Source organism: Lampetra fluviatilis, chromosome 4, assembly GCF_964198595.1.
Source record: "Lampetra fluviatilis chromosome 4, kcLamFluv1.1, whole genome shotgun sequence".
Taxonomy (NCBI): domain Eukaryota; kingdom Metazoa; phylum Chordata; class Hyperoartia; order Petromyzontiformes; family Petromyzontidae; genus Lampetra; species Lampetra fluviatilis.
Genome location: NC_136278.1, coordinates 30,730,452 through 30,747,507, shown reverse-complemented (window position 1 = coordinate 30,747,507; position 17,056 = coordinate 30,730,452). Strand labels below are relative to the sequence as shown.

At 47.0% G+C, this 17,056-nt stretch overlaps 1 protein-coding gene across 8 annotated transcripts in view; it reads left to right on the top strand.

Moving 5' to 3' along the window:
- The window catches only part of LOC144931748 (uncharacterized), a 38,062-nt gene extending 28,201 nt beyond the window's left edge, over positions 1-9,861 (top strand). For 5 of the 8 annotated variants that reach the window (XM_078855986.1, XM_078855988.1, XM_078855985.1 and 2 more), the window contains 3 exons: positions 2,737-2,882; positions 3,587-4,105; positions 9,465-9,861. In XM_078855986.1, coding sequence (XP_078712112.1) covers positions 3,642-4,105; positions 9,465-9,519 — 519 coding nt within the window. In that variant the 5' untranslated portion in view covers positions 2,737-2,882; positions 3,587-3,641 and the 3' untranslated portion in view covers positions 9,520-9,861. The remainder of the gene's footprint in view (positions 1-2,736; positions 2,883-3,586; positions 4,106-9,464) is intronic. The other 3 variants (XM_078855989.1, XM_078855992.1, XM_078855993.1) reach the window with 1 other exon arrangement.
- Positions 9,862-17,056: the final 7,195 nt, after the last annotated feature.

Here is a 17,056-nt window from a genome sequence, read left to right as displayed (position 1 = left end):
CGCGAAAAATACGGGTCACTGCCCGAACCGTGGCCTGTCGTGGACATTTCCTCTTTAAAGCCACGGTGGTATTGACATTTCGAATGCGTTGGGGTTGTTAATATGTTTTGTTATGTATCCTTGTGTGTGAAACCACTAACCAACGCAGCAAAGCCAGCATCACCGAATAAATCACAAACACACACAAAGTTATATATAATAATAACAAAAACATTGCGTTCCACTACTCGGTGTGTTCGCTAGACGGCGCTGTGAGCCCCAACACCGAAAACTAAATCAATGGATGGTCACTCCCCCCGAAGCGTCTGGTGTGGGTTTCGTGTTCAGGTTGGTGGGTCACTGGGAGAGTAGCCAGTACCAGTGGCTGGGTTGCCAGTCAGAGCCAGTGGGAGGGCGAGTACTGGGCATTGGTTAGCTTATTGGTTAGGGCAGATGTGTGTGTATAGCTGGTGTGGGTGAGGCTATGGCTCGTACCAGTGGCTGGGTTGACTAGTCAGAGCCAGTGGGAGGGCGAGTACTTGGCATTGGTTAGCTTATTGGTTAGGGCTGATGTATGTGGCTGGTGTGGGTAAGGCTATGGCTCGTAAATGGGTCTTTCAAGACTGCAGTGCGGCTCTTGAAATTCGAAAAAAATGGCTCTTCTTGTTATTTTGGTTTCCGACCCCTGTGCTGGTACCATTGGCTGGTTTGCCGGCTCGAGCCAGTGGAAGAGCTCCTAAGTCATTGTTTGGCGAGCTAGTTAAGGTGTTGGGGTGGCTGAGGGTAGGTTTAGTACTGGTTGGCTGTGTAGTTGGTTGGTTGGTTGGTTAGAGGCCGTCCATAAATGACGTCACGCGATTTTGGATGCTTTTTGACCCCCCCCCTTCGTCACACGGCGTCACAAAAAGTCAGACCTCCCCCCTCAAATATGACGTCACAAAGCTCTGCCCCCCCCCCCCCAGGTGCGTGACGTCATCTATGGACGGCCCCTTAGGGTCAGTGTGTGGGCTCGTACCAATGTCTGGTTTTGAGAGTTGTGTATGGTTCGGGGTATGGCTAACGTTTCGTTGCCTCGTGTACTCTGCCTTCAAACTTATGCACTTCCTCAAACAACATAATCGTATTTTCAGTTCTTAACATGTTTTCCCTTCTGGTGTTAACAACACGGCTTAATGTTATAAATACAATATTCCATGGAGGAGATGTCAAACAGGTCATTATCATGATCTTTAACAGCATCCAACTTCATTAACTGAAATACAATTGTCTATTTGCTCCATTTTAAAACTCGAGGATGAAAATTACTACGAGAACGAGCAACACACGAAAACATCGGCAGCACGTTCACTTTCCATGACGCGAGCTTGTCGAGAGGGAGTGATCTGAGCTGGGGAGCGGGCAACATTCTTCTTGCAGAGAACTCGCGGCTGTCTGACCACCACCTCACCGCCATCTGTGAGTTACGAAGCAAATGACGATTGAGTGAATATCGGGGAGCGCGCAGCAACAGTTCACGTCTTGACAGGGTGAACGGAGAGAAGAGAGTGGGGGTTGCAAAGCCATTCGTCATCCCATTCGTTGCAATTATTGGCAAACAAATCCAGACGAGGTCGTGCTCGTTTCACCGTGCCAAAGGTGCCACCAGATCCAATGGGACACGAACGGGTGTGTTCACAGGAAGTGTCAAAACATTTAATCGGTGCAATGTCAGCCTTTTTACGTAGCACATATAATAGATTTTGGGTTCCCATTTCCAAGTGTCAACAAGGACGAGATTGTACCATGGTCAGTGCTGTTGATGTGCCCCCTCGTGTGTGGATTAATGATCCATTTAAGGGATCTCTCACATGTTCATCCTTTAAGGGAACTCAGAAATTGTTTTGTGATATCTCCTTCCACAGGCCATGCCCTAACATGGAGTGATACACAGTTAAATTTCGATTTAAAGCTTTCGTAACTGCAGGGATTCATCTTCTTGGTTCTTTCGGTAAAGTTACGTAGAAGGGAAATAATAAAATAATAAAAATAAAACGTAATAAAATACAATTCTCACGACGTTTCGGCCACAACGCAAGCAGCTGTCCTCAGGTGAAGAACAGGGCTGTCTTTCAACGTTTCGGCGTTGTGGCCGAAACGTCGTGAGAATTGTATTTTATTATGTTCTATTTTTACTATTTTATTACTTCCCTTCTACGTGACTTTACCGAAAGAACCAAGAAGATGATACACAGTTGTGTGCGAGTTCCAAAAAGACACTTTTGTCTCGTGACATGGCGGATATAAATTGATATAAATTAATAATATAATTAAGGAAAACTTGTGATTTCTAAAGGTACTGCTGTATGACAATTTTACAAGATCCACAATAGGGCCAAGACAATTTTTTTTTGCAATATCCAACGCATTTGCAACTGAATGTTTCCGCACCTGTGTGTTCTCTATCACAGAGTGCCATCTTTCCATCTTGTAGGCACACACGAACGTTGCACTTAAGAAGTGACATCAGGACGCCCGAATTAACGACTCAGAGGCCAAATACTCCATGCCTGGTTAAGGAGCGTTATTATTTTCGGAGGCACGTCTCGAATTAGCGATCGACACAAGGGATTGGGGACTTGCGTGCTCTCGGCGAGTGGCCGGGCCCATCGTAGATGGAACTCGCTGCCCCTTCGACACGTTAAATAAGCCCGCTTCTGTGGCAGACGTCGCACACGCTCGCACGCCGGCCTGACTCCCAGCCCTCTCCTCCCTCCGCAGCTCATCGCAGCAGGTACGGTGGCACGGAGGGGCAGGATTGAGGACGCTCATACGCGAGGGCGATCCACCGTCGACAAGAGATACGCGACTGATTTCTCACGAGCCTCTTATTTTCTTCTCGACCCGTGAATGAATATTGTGTGAAGGTGAAGGCTCCCGTGTCGCACAGAGGAGAGTTAAAATATTGGAGACGTTTGTTTTCGGATTGGTGGGAGACGTTGTTGAGGTTTTGTGTGGGGTATATATTAATGTACTTGGACAACCACCCGAGATTAAACCACATCCCCGCTTTCAGCGATTTGATGGTCTTAGCCAGTTTATCAGCGTTTGCACAACAATTATAAATTTGTGTTTTCACTTAAGCCTTAACCCAGCTCCCATAGACAAATAGACAAATAACGAAGGGCATGCATTTTGATATTTGAGTGGCTATGTGTGTTGAACAGAGGACAGGCTGTATATATATATTTTCTCTTAAATAATACAGAGACAAGAGTCTAAATGCCAAATAAATAAAATTACATATAGGTCCATCAGCCAATTGGTTATCCAGATCAATATTTCCCATCTAGGAATTCGACCCAGAGCAAACAATCGGTTCTGGAAGGGCCATTGGCTGACGAACCTAACATTTTATTTTACATATTGCGTTTTTTTTCTTCATCCCTTCTCGTGTCTCTCGTCTCCTTTTTCTTCTTCGCTCATTCGTGTTGTGGTTTCAGATGATTCAGTCGCTTGTTTGCCTTTGTTGTTATCTCGCACGACGTCCGCCACTGCGCCAATCGTTCAGCATTTTTGTTTAAAGCAGCTGCCCCATCCGCGCGTTTTCCGCACACTCCCGACTGCACAGACTCCTCGGAACAAACGCCGCCACCGCCGGCGACCGCCACGCTCCACCAGCAGCCATGCCCTACTACATACCCAGCTACCAGAAGGAGCTTCCCTACAACCAGTTCCGCTGGGGCTCAGCGGAACGGTGGCGCGTGCGCTCCGTCAGCAAGTGGCTAAGCGCCAGCTCCGGTCGCTGGAGCGCCAGCCCCATCCTGGGCTGGAGCAGCTACTCACCGCGGATCTGGAGCGAGAGGATCCGCGAGTGGCCGTGGAGGTGGACGCGCGGCTGGTACGGGCAGTTCCACTCGACGCGAAGCGGCCTGGAGACCTACGACCCGAGCCTGGGCGCGTGGAGCGCTGCCCGCAGGCGGCTCAGCGTGACCCTGGACTCGCCGAACAAGTACATACTGTCTCCCTCGCGCGAGTACTGCGTGGGCTCGGCAATCCGCACACGCCACCACAAGACCTACATGTTCCCCGGCTACAGCGGCACCCTGCACAGCCTGGCCGCCACCAAATCCAACATCTGCGCCCTGCGGTAAGGAACCGACGAGGAGAAGGAGGAGGCGGGAGAGGTGGAGGTGCAGGGGCTACTTGGATTTTCATCAATGCCGGGGGAGACCTGGGATACATGCAAATCTGTGGCTTGCTATTGTTTCAAGGGATGGGGGGGGGCATGCACAACATTAGAGGATGAAACGGCCCAGTCAATGTTAAACAAACTTTACGCAAATGTATAATTCTAAGCGGAATGAGTAACGATGGTAGCAATATGATCTGCTCATGTCTATCGTGAATCTGCCCCAGCTCTCAGCCCCCGTGTCTTAGAGTCATCGATGCGACGCCCAGCACGTGATTGCCACCTGTGTTGCATTTTGTTCCAGCAATTTTTGACACCAACGATGGCAATTAAGCGGCAGGGCCGAGCCTTCAGCAGGGGAGGGGGCCCAGCCCCCATCTAGCCCCTCTCACAACGAATATGCTTACAATCAACATTTTCAAATTGTAATAATAAAATAACAATGGGATTTTTTAAGTCTTTTAATATCAGAGCATCTCAGAATTGTGTGCAATGTGACCAATTCAACGTAAACAATACAAAGAACATCAAAACAATACATAATCGCTTGGAGGTGGATTGGTGAAACGAGTTGTTTTTTGAGAGATTTTTCAGTCAAGGAAGTTCAAGGATTGTACCATAATTGTACATTCTACAGTTAAGCATGACGCCGGTATTATATGGCTATATATTGGGGCAGGGGGGAGGGGCAGGGCAGGGGAGCAGTAACACGGTAGCTTCGGAATTGCACTGTGAACCTGGTCACCTGAGTGTGATTCCCAACCAAGGCGAACATAATTGACCGTCCCGCGTTGTAAAATATGCTCAGACAATTCCCATGGCCAGCATCTTGTGGGAAGGCCCTTGTTCAGCTGTGGATTGACAGGGACCTGCATTTGTTTTGTTATTGCCATTATATGGCTAAGACTGGCTCACCACGCACCAGTAGATTTCAAGGAATGCAGTTTTATGCCACCACGGTTCCAATTTCCTGCGAGCCACATCAACGTTCCACCAATTTATGGACAGCCAAATATATTCCGTGCATCATATATTAACTTGCCACTGCCATTTGCGGTATATAAAGAAGGACTTGCATGCCAACTCACGACTCGAGGATTAGCCTTGCACATACACCATCTTATTTCTTTATTATATTGAACGGGAAAACAAAGTTATGCTTTGCAGACGGACGTGGATCTGGTGTGGGACACGTGGCGTAGTAGCGGGGTGAATCAGACACTAATTAAAGTAGCGAAGGAGAAGATTGTGGTTTGAGATGTGGGACAGTCCGCAGGAAATGTTGCTCATGGATCCTGCGTAAAGGTTGCTGTATGTTGTCGGCTTTGTCACGTGGGGTAAAACATCCCCTTGCACCTCATTCTAGATGCATGCGAGGTGTTTCTGGAAGCTATTTAACAAACAAAAAGTGTCAATGCCACAAGGAAAAAAAGCATAAGACGGGATCTCTTCCGAAGAAGCGGCGTCAAAAGTAAATTTTCAGTGGTTGGTTAAGGAGTGAAATGTATGTTGAGCCACTCTTACAGCCACACTCACTGGCAGTGTGTTTGCATGGATTGTCGGTGTTGCAGTTCAGGCAGTCCGCGTTAAATTTGGCAGCGCGGGCAGCACCCTGTCACAATAAGGCTCCCCAAATCACCGTGTCACGGCAAAGCGCTCCCTTGAGCACGGAAGTTTGATAATACTTTTATTTTGATAGGGTGCTGCCCTGACTGATGCAAAAACTAAACCTGTAAACATAGAATGAATTTGCATGTTAGCAATGTCTGCAGTCGATGACATTAATTACATTAAATGCCTTAAAAGAGTAAGAGTGGCCGTGTGAATTATTTTGAATTTGAGTCGTGATGGCTTGTGGGATTTATTCCTCTCGGTGCCTCGTGGTAGAGTGTCTGCTTGTACACTTTGGTGCCAACTTTTCAATCACAAATAATAATGATCATAGTTATTGCGCTTGAACCAGAAAGGGCCTCTTTGAAACTCAAAACTCTTTGGCATATTCCAATGGTGAAGAAACTGGAGTAGTCAGAGAAAACTCACATGTAAATGGAGATAACGATTAAATATCGTATTACTGCAATCTCCCAACCACCCTTGCAGCCCAAAGTGACAACACTTGGTATTCTGACATCTGATGAGTTCAGGCAGGATATTTTAGTAATCGGATAACAACACACTTTTGACTCAAACCCATTCCAAATCAAGGAAACAAAAGTCAAAATAATGTTGTGGGCAATGCAGAACGATGGACGCATTAAAAATCGCATCCACGTATCTCATGGCAAGTCTGCCGACTGCCTTCAGAGTGAAAATTAAAAGCAAAAAATATCGGCATACGACTATGGAAGCACCGACAAAACCATCTACCACGATGCAGCGAACGACTGTGCGCTCAACAATGAAACTGAGCCATTGAATAAATCAACGCACATCAAGTGAAGCCATTTCCTGGCTAACTAAGCATGAAATTGATGTATCAGTTGCCATTTCAGACAACCATAATCAAGTAGAACAAACTATTTTGAACATTTTCTTGGTTCTTTCGGTAAAGTCACGTAGAAGGGAAGTAATAAAATAATAAAAATAAAACATAATAAAATAATTCTCACGACGTTGCTGCTTGCGTTGTGGCCGAAACGTCGTGAGAATTATTTTATTATGTTTTATTTTTATTATTTTATTACTTCCCTTCTACTTGACTTTACCGAAAGAACCAAGAAGATGAATCCCTGCAGTCACGAAAGCTTTGAATCGAAATTTATTTTGAACATTGAGAACAAAATCTTAATTATTATATTCTCAACGGTTATTTGTTCCAGTGATGCAGCGATCAGCAACACCGCACTACGAACCTGGCAACTCCAGTTGAATTCACAACCACAGCTAACATCTGTGGCGTGCGTGAGGTCCCACATTCGCCAACCCCCACTAACTGGCGTGATGAAGTATGGTCATACAACTGCTGTGGGTGACAGGGTTTGCGAAGGCCTCCATCCACACAGCAGAGCGTTGACGAAAAGTTGTACATTATTTGCATTTATTTATTATTAAACAGTTGCCGCACTTAGCGAACGCAACCCAAAAAACTGTATCATTAATGTAACTCTACAATTAAATTTGGATTTATATTGCGTCTAAATGTGGCGGCATCTCAGGACGCTGTACAAAACCAGCGGGCACATTTAATTCAGAGAGAGGTGGTCAATCTTAGGCGATGTGAAAAAGGAAGGAAGGTATTGAGCCTTGGACTTGAGCAGGGGCATAGGGTCGATAGGGGCATGGGGTAGAAAGTCATCTGTGTATGACAAGGGGGATGGAAGGAAGTTCCAGACACATATTCAGCCGAACCAACATTATGTCGCATCGCCCAATATTTAAAAAAATTACATGAGACCGACCGCTTTAATTACTCAGATCCAGCGAGCAGAAGTCTGGGGGGGGGGGGTTAAATTGCAGACGTCCCGGTATTGTGACTAAGAATAGAAGGTACAGTTATACACACACGTCGGTGTTCCTGTGAGACGCACCGCAGCCCATTCCTCGCACCGGCTCGCGCCATACAAGGCTCCTCTCTCCTGCAACGAGAGAGGAGCCTTGGGATGGATCCCTTACATCGAGACATCCCCTCGGAGGATCCGGCGGGGAGGGGCGGCTCTGCGAGGCATCGGGGCGCGGCTGCTGCTGTAGGACCCCGCGCTCGGGGAGTATCGAGTTCTTTGTTGCGTGGGGTTTAAAAAAATATTCCCACACCGGGTCTAAACAGGGGGAAACGCGATGACAGAGTGGAGAGCTCCACTGCCACTCGCACGGGGCCCCTCTGCTCAGCACATTGCGCCCAAGGAGGCTATGGCCATTATGGGCACCACGTGGTAGTCCTACTCCAACCTTAACCCACCTTGCTTACCAACCCATTCACTTGTCGACCTGCCTGCTTGTCTATTCACCTGTCTGTTGTCATGTTTATTTGCTTGCTTACCTGTCTATTTGCCTACCGCCTTACCTGTTTAACCATTAATCTACCTTCCTACCTAACTACATGCCTACTTGTCTGCCTGTGTGCCTATTGACGTACCTACTTCAATACCTCCCTGCTTGCTTGCCTTGGCACCTACCTGTCTGCCAACGAAGATGCCTCCCTGCCGATCTGTACATATACCTACCTGACTGCCTGCCTGCCGTCCCACGTAACTGCCTACCTATTTCTCTGCCTACCTACCTAGTAACCAATCTACTTGCCTACCTACTTGTCTATCTGATTATATGCCTGTCTTTCTGCCTACCTACCTGAACGCCTACCTACATCTCCCTACCGATGTCACTGCCGATCTGCCTACCCGTCTGAGAGCGTGCTTGCAAGGCTAACCTCAAACACCACCGTCCCATCCACCTCGCCCCACCGTCTCAGACACATGGGACCCCTCTTTGCTGGCATGACAGGAGCAGGGGTGGACGGGTGTGAGTTACCAACCAGTGACAAAATTTATCGCTTTGCATCAACGACGGAGTCGTCACGTGACACGGTCACGCGAGCGGTCTGAGATTTAGAGAGCACACGTTGCTTCACGGTGCTGCCTCGGTGCTTCCTGCTGCGTTGGGCGCCTATGTCAGCCGCTTGCCCCAGTGCCTGCGGTGTGCCTGCGGTGTGATTGCGGTGTGTCTGTGGTGTGTCTGTGGTGTGTCTGTGGTGTGTCTGTGGTGTGCCTGCGCGTGCGACGGTGACTTAATGGATTGGCGCACGCCGCGTTACGGAACCCGGCAAAGCCGAGTTCCATTCCTGGCAGTGAAACATCATCAGTGGTGAGCGATATGTGAAATGCTAACTGGCTCTCTCTCACCTGGATTGACCGAGCCTTAAATGAGTGCCTGGTTCAGTGTGTACAAGCATCAACACTGGGGAGACAAAGGCGGCCGGGCGTGGTGCTGGCCACCCACCCCCTCGTGTGCCGTGTGGACCTTCACAGGTGCTGCTCGCTAACAGCACTTGCCCCAACAGCATGTTACATACTCTTTGGTTCTTTCGGTAAAGTCACGTAGGTATAAAATAAAATAAAAAAGCATGGTCTGCTGCTGATGCAGACCATGCTTTCCCACCTGATGACGGACGCTTGTGTTGCGCCCGAAACGTCGTGATCTATTTTATTTTCTACCTACGTGACTTTACCGAAAGAACCAAAGAGTATGGATTCCTGCAGTCACGAAAGCTTCAAATCAAGCATGTCACATGCTATACGGGGGGATCTTTGTCTGTGTGTGTGTGTGAACAACGCTCTTCATTGGCAGAGTTGGCTCTGTGCTGCTGCTGTTGTTGTTTTGGCAGGCGGAAAGACTGTTGGCTGAGCTCCTGTGCTTCCCGTCCCAGCTGGGACATGTAAAGCATCTCTGCATTGGAACCATCCCGGCACTTGTCAGTGGGCACACACGCGCACGCACAGAGGAGGAGGAGGAGGAGGCAACCGCATGAAGAAATACACGAGGAAGAAAAATCACGCGTGCGCATGGATCCCGCAACCATTGTCGACGTGCGTTTTCCCTCGGAAGTATAACAGCAATTTGCGATATTGTTCAAATAACAAGTGCCGGGTGAGGTGGGGCTGGGCCCAATGAAGTGGTGATTTCCCCGATTAAAGTGTCACGCTCAGACATGCAGTCAATGTGTCAGTCTCTCGATTGCTCAGAGAGCCCCGGTCAAATTTGCAACAACAACAACAAAAATGTACCCGAGGTGGGTGGGTGGGGGGGGGAAGTCAAAACGTCGAGGGAGTGATGATGACAAAATTTGTGTTCACATACAAGATGTTCGTCCTTCAACATATATTACATGTGCATTCATGTATTCATCATGTGGTAAACACGATGGGTACACCAATGTTAGGGGATGTCTGCTTTGAAAAATAAAGTCCTGTATGACGTTACATTTTTGTCTAGTTTTAATATTACAGTATCGTCAATGTTGAACGATCCTTGTAAATTGATTTGCAAGATGAGCAGATACACCTTTACCGAATTGGTTGAACGTATTTGCCTGCGATGGTAAATACATTCACTGTTAATCATATGACTCGGTATATACATTCACGTATTAAAGCTACTTTTAAATTCTTATAATAGCTGTTGTAGAGAAAGGCTGTCCATCACTTACGGCACAAGATGGTGTATACGAAGCAAAGAAAGCGCGAGAAGCAGAGAGGTTGACACGTGAACAGGATATGAATGTGTGATGTGAGCCGTTCATAAGACGAAGGCACCTGGAATGTCGGAGCGACTGTTGAAAAGTTTCAGCTATGGGTCGATTTTGAGCGCCACGGAATGTCGAACTAAAATTATTCAACGACAGTGGCGAGGTAGCGGTGGCATTCGATTGCAATCTTTTGTAATTTTCTGTACGGCCACTCAGCTTTGCGAATTCCTAAACGTGCGTGAGTAGGATCGATGTGAACACGCGGAAAGTGCAGTAATTGTACGTAGGTATGTTGAAATTCTTTCGCACCCGACGTAGTCAACCGTGCGAATCGGAGTTGCGATAATTAACACAGACCCAGGGATGGGCATAATTCAACATTCTAACAATTCGCAAAGAATAAGCAGCATCACTGCAGCAAGAACAAGAGAGATTGAGAGCTGTGATGGAGAGAGTTGGAAGGTTTCAAGATGCGCACACTATACATATATATATATATAATATATAAGTGACTCTCTCTCCTCTGAAAATTACTGCACAATGATATTTGCTGTGCGTTGTATTTAAGAATACAAATTTACGTGTAATATATCTGTTTTGAATAGATTTAGAATGCGATTTAGTGAATAGTATGTATCCGTTTTGAATAAATTTCACTCAAATTGTTTGCTCGTGGTCCATTTCTCTTTTTTAAATCCTTTATATTAAGTTCACTTGCTTGCTTGCTTGCGCGCTTACGACCGTGCAAATCTTTCGGTCGTTTTTTAACCCACTTCCCGTGATCCAATCGAGCTGACATTTTGCACACAGACTCGTTGTGCGTGACAATTTATTTTCGTGAAATTTTTTTCCCATAACTTTACACTTTTTAGGAAAAAATATATATATTTAATTACCAATTGCTTAATGGTGGCAGGCAATCATCTGACCCATAGGTGGCAGCCATCTCAAGCCAGAGGACGAGAGGACTCTAGCCGCCACGCATATAAAGGATTTATAGTGAAAAACTTTGTTTTTACGGGTTAATTTTTTTATGCAAAGCTCTTCTCAGAGCAGAGCACATTTTGCGAATGCGCGCGGGTCACAATCAGCAATGGTCGATCAAAAAGGGCCACGTGCATTTTTGACGCGCTGAACATTCGCCGTTACGTTTCAGTTTTGCGAATAGTTTTTTTTGTAAAGGCGCATTGTTCGTAATGCTAGTGGAGCAGTTGGCACGCCGCACTACGAACCCGTCGACCTGAGTTCGATGCCCGCTCACAAGCGATTATAATCTGAGCCGGTCCTGGGCCTCCGCTATAACTACCTGGTGCGGTTCATTTTCTTGGTTCTTTCGGTAAAGTCACGTAGAAGGGAAATAATAAAATAATAAAAATAGAACATAATAAAATTATTCTCACGACGTTTCGGCCACAACGCAAGCAGCCGTCATCAGGTGAAGACCAGGTCTGTCGGGGAGACAGCGTCGTGAGAATAATTTTATTATGTTTTATTTTTATTATGTTATTATTTCCCTTCTACGTGACTTTACCGAAAGAACCAAGAAGATGAATCCCTGCAGTCACGAAAGCTTTAAATCGAATTTTTACCTGGTGCGGTGTGTAGTAAGCATCAGCACTGGGGATACAAAGACGGCTGGGCTTTATTCTGGCCACCCACCACCTCGTGTGCTGTGCCGGCCTTCATAGGCGCTCGCAAACAGCACTCGCCTCAACAGTCTGTAAACGCTGCGATACGGGGTTAATTTGTCTTTGTCAGCAACATGGAATGGTAGTTACATATGCAGACCATGTTCATTCATGTCTGGGCAGAGGTTGGCTAACAGCCCAAAAGGTCGGCTTCGGAGGGAAAAGTTTTGCGAGTTTCTGAAATAAGAATACCCCTAAATTTCGATTTAAAGCTTTCGTGACTGCAGGGATTCATCGAGAAGGCAGAGTCTGCCTTCTCGACAGACCTGTTTTCCACCTGAAGACGGCTTCTTGCGTTGTGGCCGAAACGTCGTGAGAATTATTTTGTTACGTTATATTTTTATTATTTTATTACTTCCCTTCTACGTGACTTTACCGAAAGAACTAAGAAGAAGAATACCCCTTTGAACGCAGCGGCACGTTCGATGGATAATTGCCAACGTGAGTGAAGTGGCTTGACGCAGGGTTGGACTTAGTGGGAGGCAAAATGGACATTTATTCAGGGCCAAAATCTCCAGAGGACCCCACGTAACATGTACAGTATATTTTTAATGTAAGTATGGCTGTTAGTTTCAACTAGAATTTAAAATGAACGATATGGGGCCGTCCATAAATGACGTCACGCACCTAGGGGGGGGGTAAGACATTTGTGGCGATGTGTGACGAGTGCGGGGGGGGGGGGTGAGAAATGTGACGTCACATCAAAATGCGCAACTTTAAATAAATATAGACAACACGTTCTGCTTAGTGAAATATACTTTTTGATGTTTTCTCCTACAACATCAGAGTGCAGCGCCACATTAAATACGCACTACAATGACAATAGTTTAAAGCGATTTGAATCATGTTTTATTTTTTTGGGGGGGCAGAGCTTTATGACGTAATATTTGAGGGGGGGTTCTGGCTTTTCGTGACGCCGTGTGACGAGGGGGGGGGGTCAAAAATCGTCCATAATCGCGTGACGTCATTTATGGACGGCCCCTATGAACAATACTCTCTTCATTAAGTGCTGCTTATTTGGTTGCTGTGTTTGCATCCGGTCAGGTGACTCAGTGGTATCACAAGCAGCTCGTAAGCAGGAAGGTTGCAAGTTAAAATCCTGGCTGGGGAGTTGGTGCTCCGTCCACCGTCTCTCTGGGGTTGATAACACCCGTACCGCTTCGTGGGGAAGTCAACAGTGGTTGACTTCTGGATGGACTCACCCCCGACTCACCCTCGGCAAATGAATTTGTAATTTCCACGAGTGGCTCGGGGCGATAAAGAGCCGACGAGCACTGGCGCGGTGGTTGTTTGAGCAGGAAACTACTTTTTTTTATTTTGTTGTTTTGACTTTGACCTCCAGCTTTCCCCACCTGACGTAGATTAACGCTCCCGTATCACGCTGGTGTTGACCCCTCCACAACTTAGGGGTTTTTCGTGTGTGTGTGTAAGGAGGGTGGGGGAGATAATTTGTGTCTCTGGGGCAAAGATACATACATGCCGCCCATGCGTCGAATGAATATTACTCAACAACGTTTTAAATCTGATATATATTTTTCAACAACCACTCGCATCTAAACAGAATTGTCAAAATGTGACAAAAAAAACTCATGGGCTTGGTTTGCGAGTTACAGCGGTAATCATTTCCATGGAAATCATCACAACGACTGTTGACCGTTGCGCCGTCGTGTTTAAACGTGTTCTGTGGCTCGAATGCCACGGCGCCTGACAGCTCCTGCCTGGCGCACACAACCAAGGCAGCCAAAATATTTCTCGCATGATGAAACAGGCAGGGATTCTGAGCAAGTGCGTTGGCCTTTGGCGGCTTCAACCGGCTACACCGTCTCTTCTGTTACACATGTTAATACCTTAGCCAGCTCTCGAATTGATAAATGTTGACCACACCACACTTTGACAATTCATCGCTAGTGGTGTAGAATTTTCAACACGTTCACTGAGATTGCTCCAATGTAATTTCTCACAAAACGATGCTGTCACGAGGTCAAATAGGTCATGCCAGGCACACTACATTCTGGAACTGAGGTTGGACATTATGTGAGGGATTTCCCCTGAGCACAATTTATCTTGACAATGGGGAGTTAATGGGTGGTCTTTTGTTTGTAGAATATTTCGTGGCTGCAGGTTTTACTTTCGCAAGTCACAGGCAATGTATGATGATAGCTCAAGCTTATATGTTTAACCAGGTGAGAAGTCAACAGGCCAGGATGAGTATCATTCGTAAGAGTGGCTTGCGGCATTAGTCTGCCAATAGGGGGGGAGATGATTGCTGTTTTGTGTAATCCCGATTGAGTAATCTCCTGCTGGTAATTTTCAAATTTGGCAGATTTGAACCCTGACACCAGCAACACAATGGCAACGCAATGTCATTTGTCAATCCACTGCTGGATGAAGGCATCTCCATCCCGTGTTAGTCATAGGGTTTATTTCACTCTCCTTTCACCACACTGGCCAGTGTGAAGGGACATGATGGTGGTTCGTGAAGGACGCTCGCAATAACGAGCGGAGAGCCAGGCGGATAATAATCAGCAAATTGGTGCAGTAGGGAGCATTGGTGGTGCATCTGTCAGTCATCTCAGTTACTCAACCCATGGCGCTTGCCTGGGTCTGTTCCGTGACCTGTCAGTGTGGCCTCAAGGTGCACCTAGCCTGGCACCGGCGCCGTGGTGATGTCACCGCATCACACAGTGACATCCGCGATGTCCCTGCACAGGTGTTCACATGTGGGACCCACATTGCATAGGAGGTGCCTGCTCAGAGTTGGGACACGGATTGTTTTCACTTGCGAATAACTTCAACTACACAACAACGCAGCGTGCAAATGATCGTTTTTCTACATTTCATACCGATGATGACCATGACCTCCTTACTGTCGACAATGCATCAGGACTTGTTACGTTTTAAAGGCTGGCAAGCCCCAACTTGTTGCTATGAGTAATTACATTGTCCAGCTAGCCTCAGTGTATCCACTTGTATGGAATGTTAACAACAATTGCCTCTGCCAATGTCTCTTTGAAGTAATTTTGTTCCACTGAAATCTAAATGGTAACTCTGAACCCTCTCCTCTGAAAATAAGTGCTTGAAATGTACATGCATTATAACTCGATTCCATCATCCCATTTCTCGTTTTTTTAATGCTACGGTCATGTGTGCTCATGAGAACCAGTATTCTATGGCTGATTAACATCCAGCGATACGTGATTGAAATTGTATTTATAAATATACGTACACCCCTTGAGTGCGTGCTGCCCGTAGACCAGTTGAGATATCACGACTCGCCACTGCTGTTATTCACGCAAGGGAGTACAACTCTGGTAGCCGAGTTTCTAATGCACCACTCCTCCCCCCCGCAATGAAATCTATGCGAGTCCCAAATACTCCCACACACACAACCAGTCACTCAACCCAATGAGTGCCACAGACTCGCCATGGGCATGGGACCAGTGGCACAGCACGGTCGGCATGGGCCCTGGTGCAAGGAATTAAATGCGGCCCTCATCCCACCGCTGAGTGGCAGGTCACGCTTTCTCCTCTGCTACCCTTTAAAAGCAGAGTGCTTCAAAAAAATGTTAACACTTATATGGGACTATAGTTTTAAATGGAAAGAGAACGTAGACTGTAACATGCTAACAAATGTCATGTTTAATAGCTTCAAAAAGTCATTCTCCACTTGTTCGCCATCATTGTCAACACGTGCCTGGAATCTTCTCCAGGTGGTCTTCAGAGCCTGGAGGCAGCACATTTCACGTGGTATTGTTGCAAATTCTCAGAGGTGTTAACTTTTTTTTGAAGCACCCTGTATGGAACTCCCTCCCTCCCCCCCCCAATCAACCGCAAGCCATCCGTGTTGTCGTGATCCCTCAAGACATTTCCCCTTCTCCTCTGCCTATGACGACTGCATGACAGACACGCTACGCTGTTTCCATTCATCGTCTTGAGATGCGGTGATTTTCGTTGTGATTTCTTACGTAATCCCCGGGGGGCAGTTGCACCGCCTGCACACTCAATAGCTATGCCCCCTGCACGGGACATTGATCAAGACTGAACCGCAATCGCTGCCAGGTGGGGCTGCGGAAGGGATTCCCGAGCCGAGCAAACCCACCGCGTGACTGGTGGGGCGTTGCACTGTGCCAGGCCAGGTGTGACGCACGCGCGTACACGGCGGGGGTGCTGACTCAAGGGAAGTGGGAGAGACAAGATCTCGCCTCTGTGAGTAACGCCGCTCACCCCAGGCAAGGGATAGGTACGTCACCGTGGCTCCTCCGCTGCGTGGAGAACGACGTTTGGGTGTTCCTCCTCCTCTATGACTGTCCTCCTTGGGTCTTCATTCACACCGCTGGGTTCTTCGTCAGCCTTCCTGCCCTGCCCATTTATGACTCTTGAACAAATGTTATACTTGCTAATAAGCAGTTACAACACCTTTTCTCTGATTAAAAAAAAACCCTCCTCCTCCTAAGCCCAAACCTTAATATTTCACACGTGCATCTCTACCTTGTGCAGATGTATTGACAAGAACACTTTAACTTCAGTGCGATTGTTTTTCAAATGTGTGCCATGCCAGTGTGGCTTTTCGGGAGTGTTCCTGTGACTGGTTGATTGGCAGGTTGCGTGTGGTGGGATAGAGCGTGGGTATTCCTTCCTCTTCCGACACATCTGGCCAGCGAGGAGATTCTCCAGAGTTACCTATAGTGGGGGCCCTTCCGCCAGCAGTCGCGTGAGCAATCAATTAACAGGGCTGCGTATTTAACTTTTGAGTAAAACTATAAATCTAAACTATTTATTTTTTATTTTATCAAGTAAGGCCCACTGAGCTAAATGGCTCTTTTTCAGAAGCGACTTGGCAACAAATGATAGCCCAATGAAGTGGATTTTCACGTGGAAATTGTAAACAGCCGAATACTCGAAAGGCATGTTAATTCTAAATGCGGAGGAAAAAACCGTACGGCCCGGAGAAAAATCCACGCGACCCACAGGGAGAGAGAGAGAACACGCAAACTCCAAATATACAACAGGCGTCAGGGTCGGGATCGAACCCACGGCCTCCTG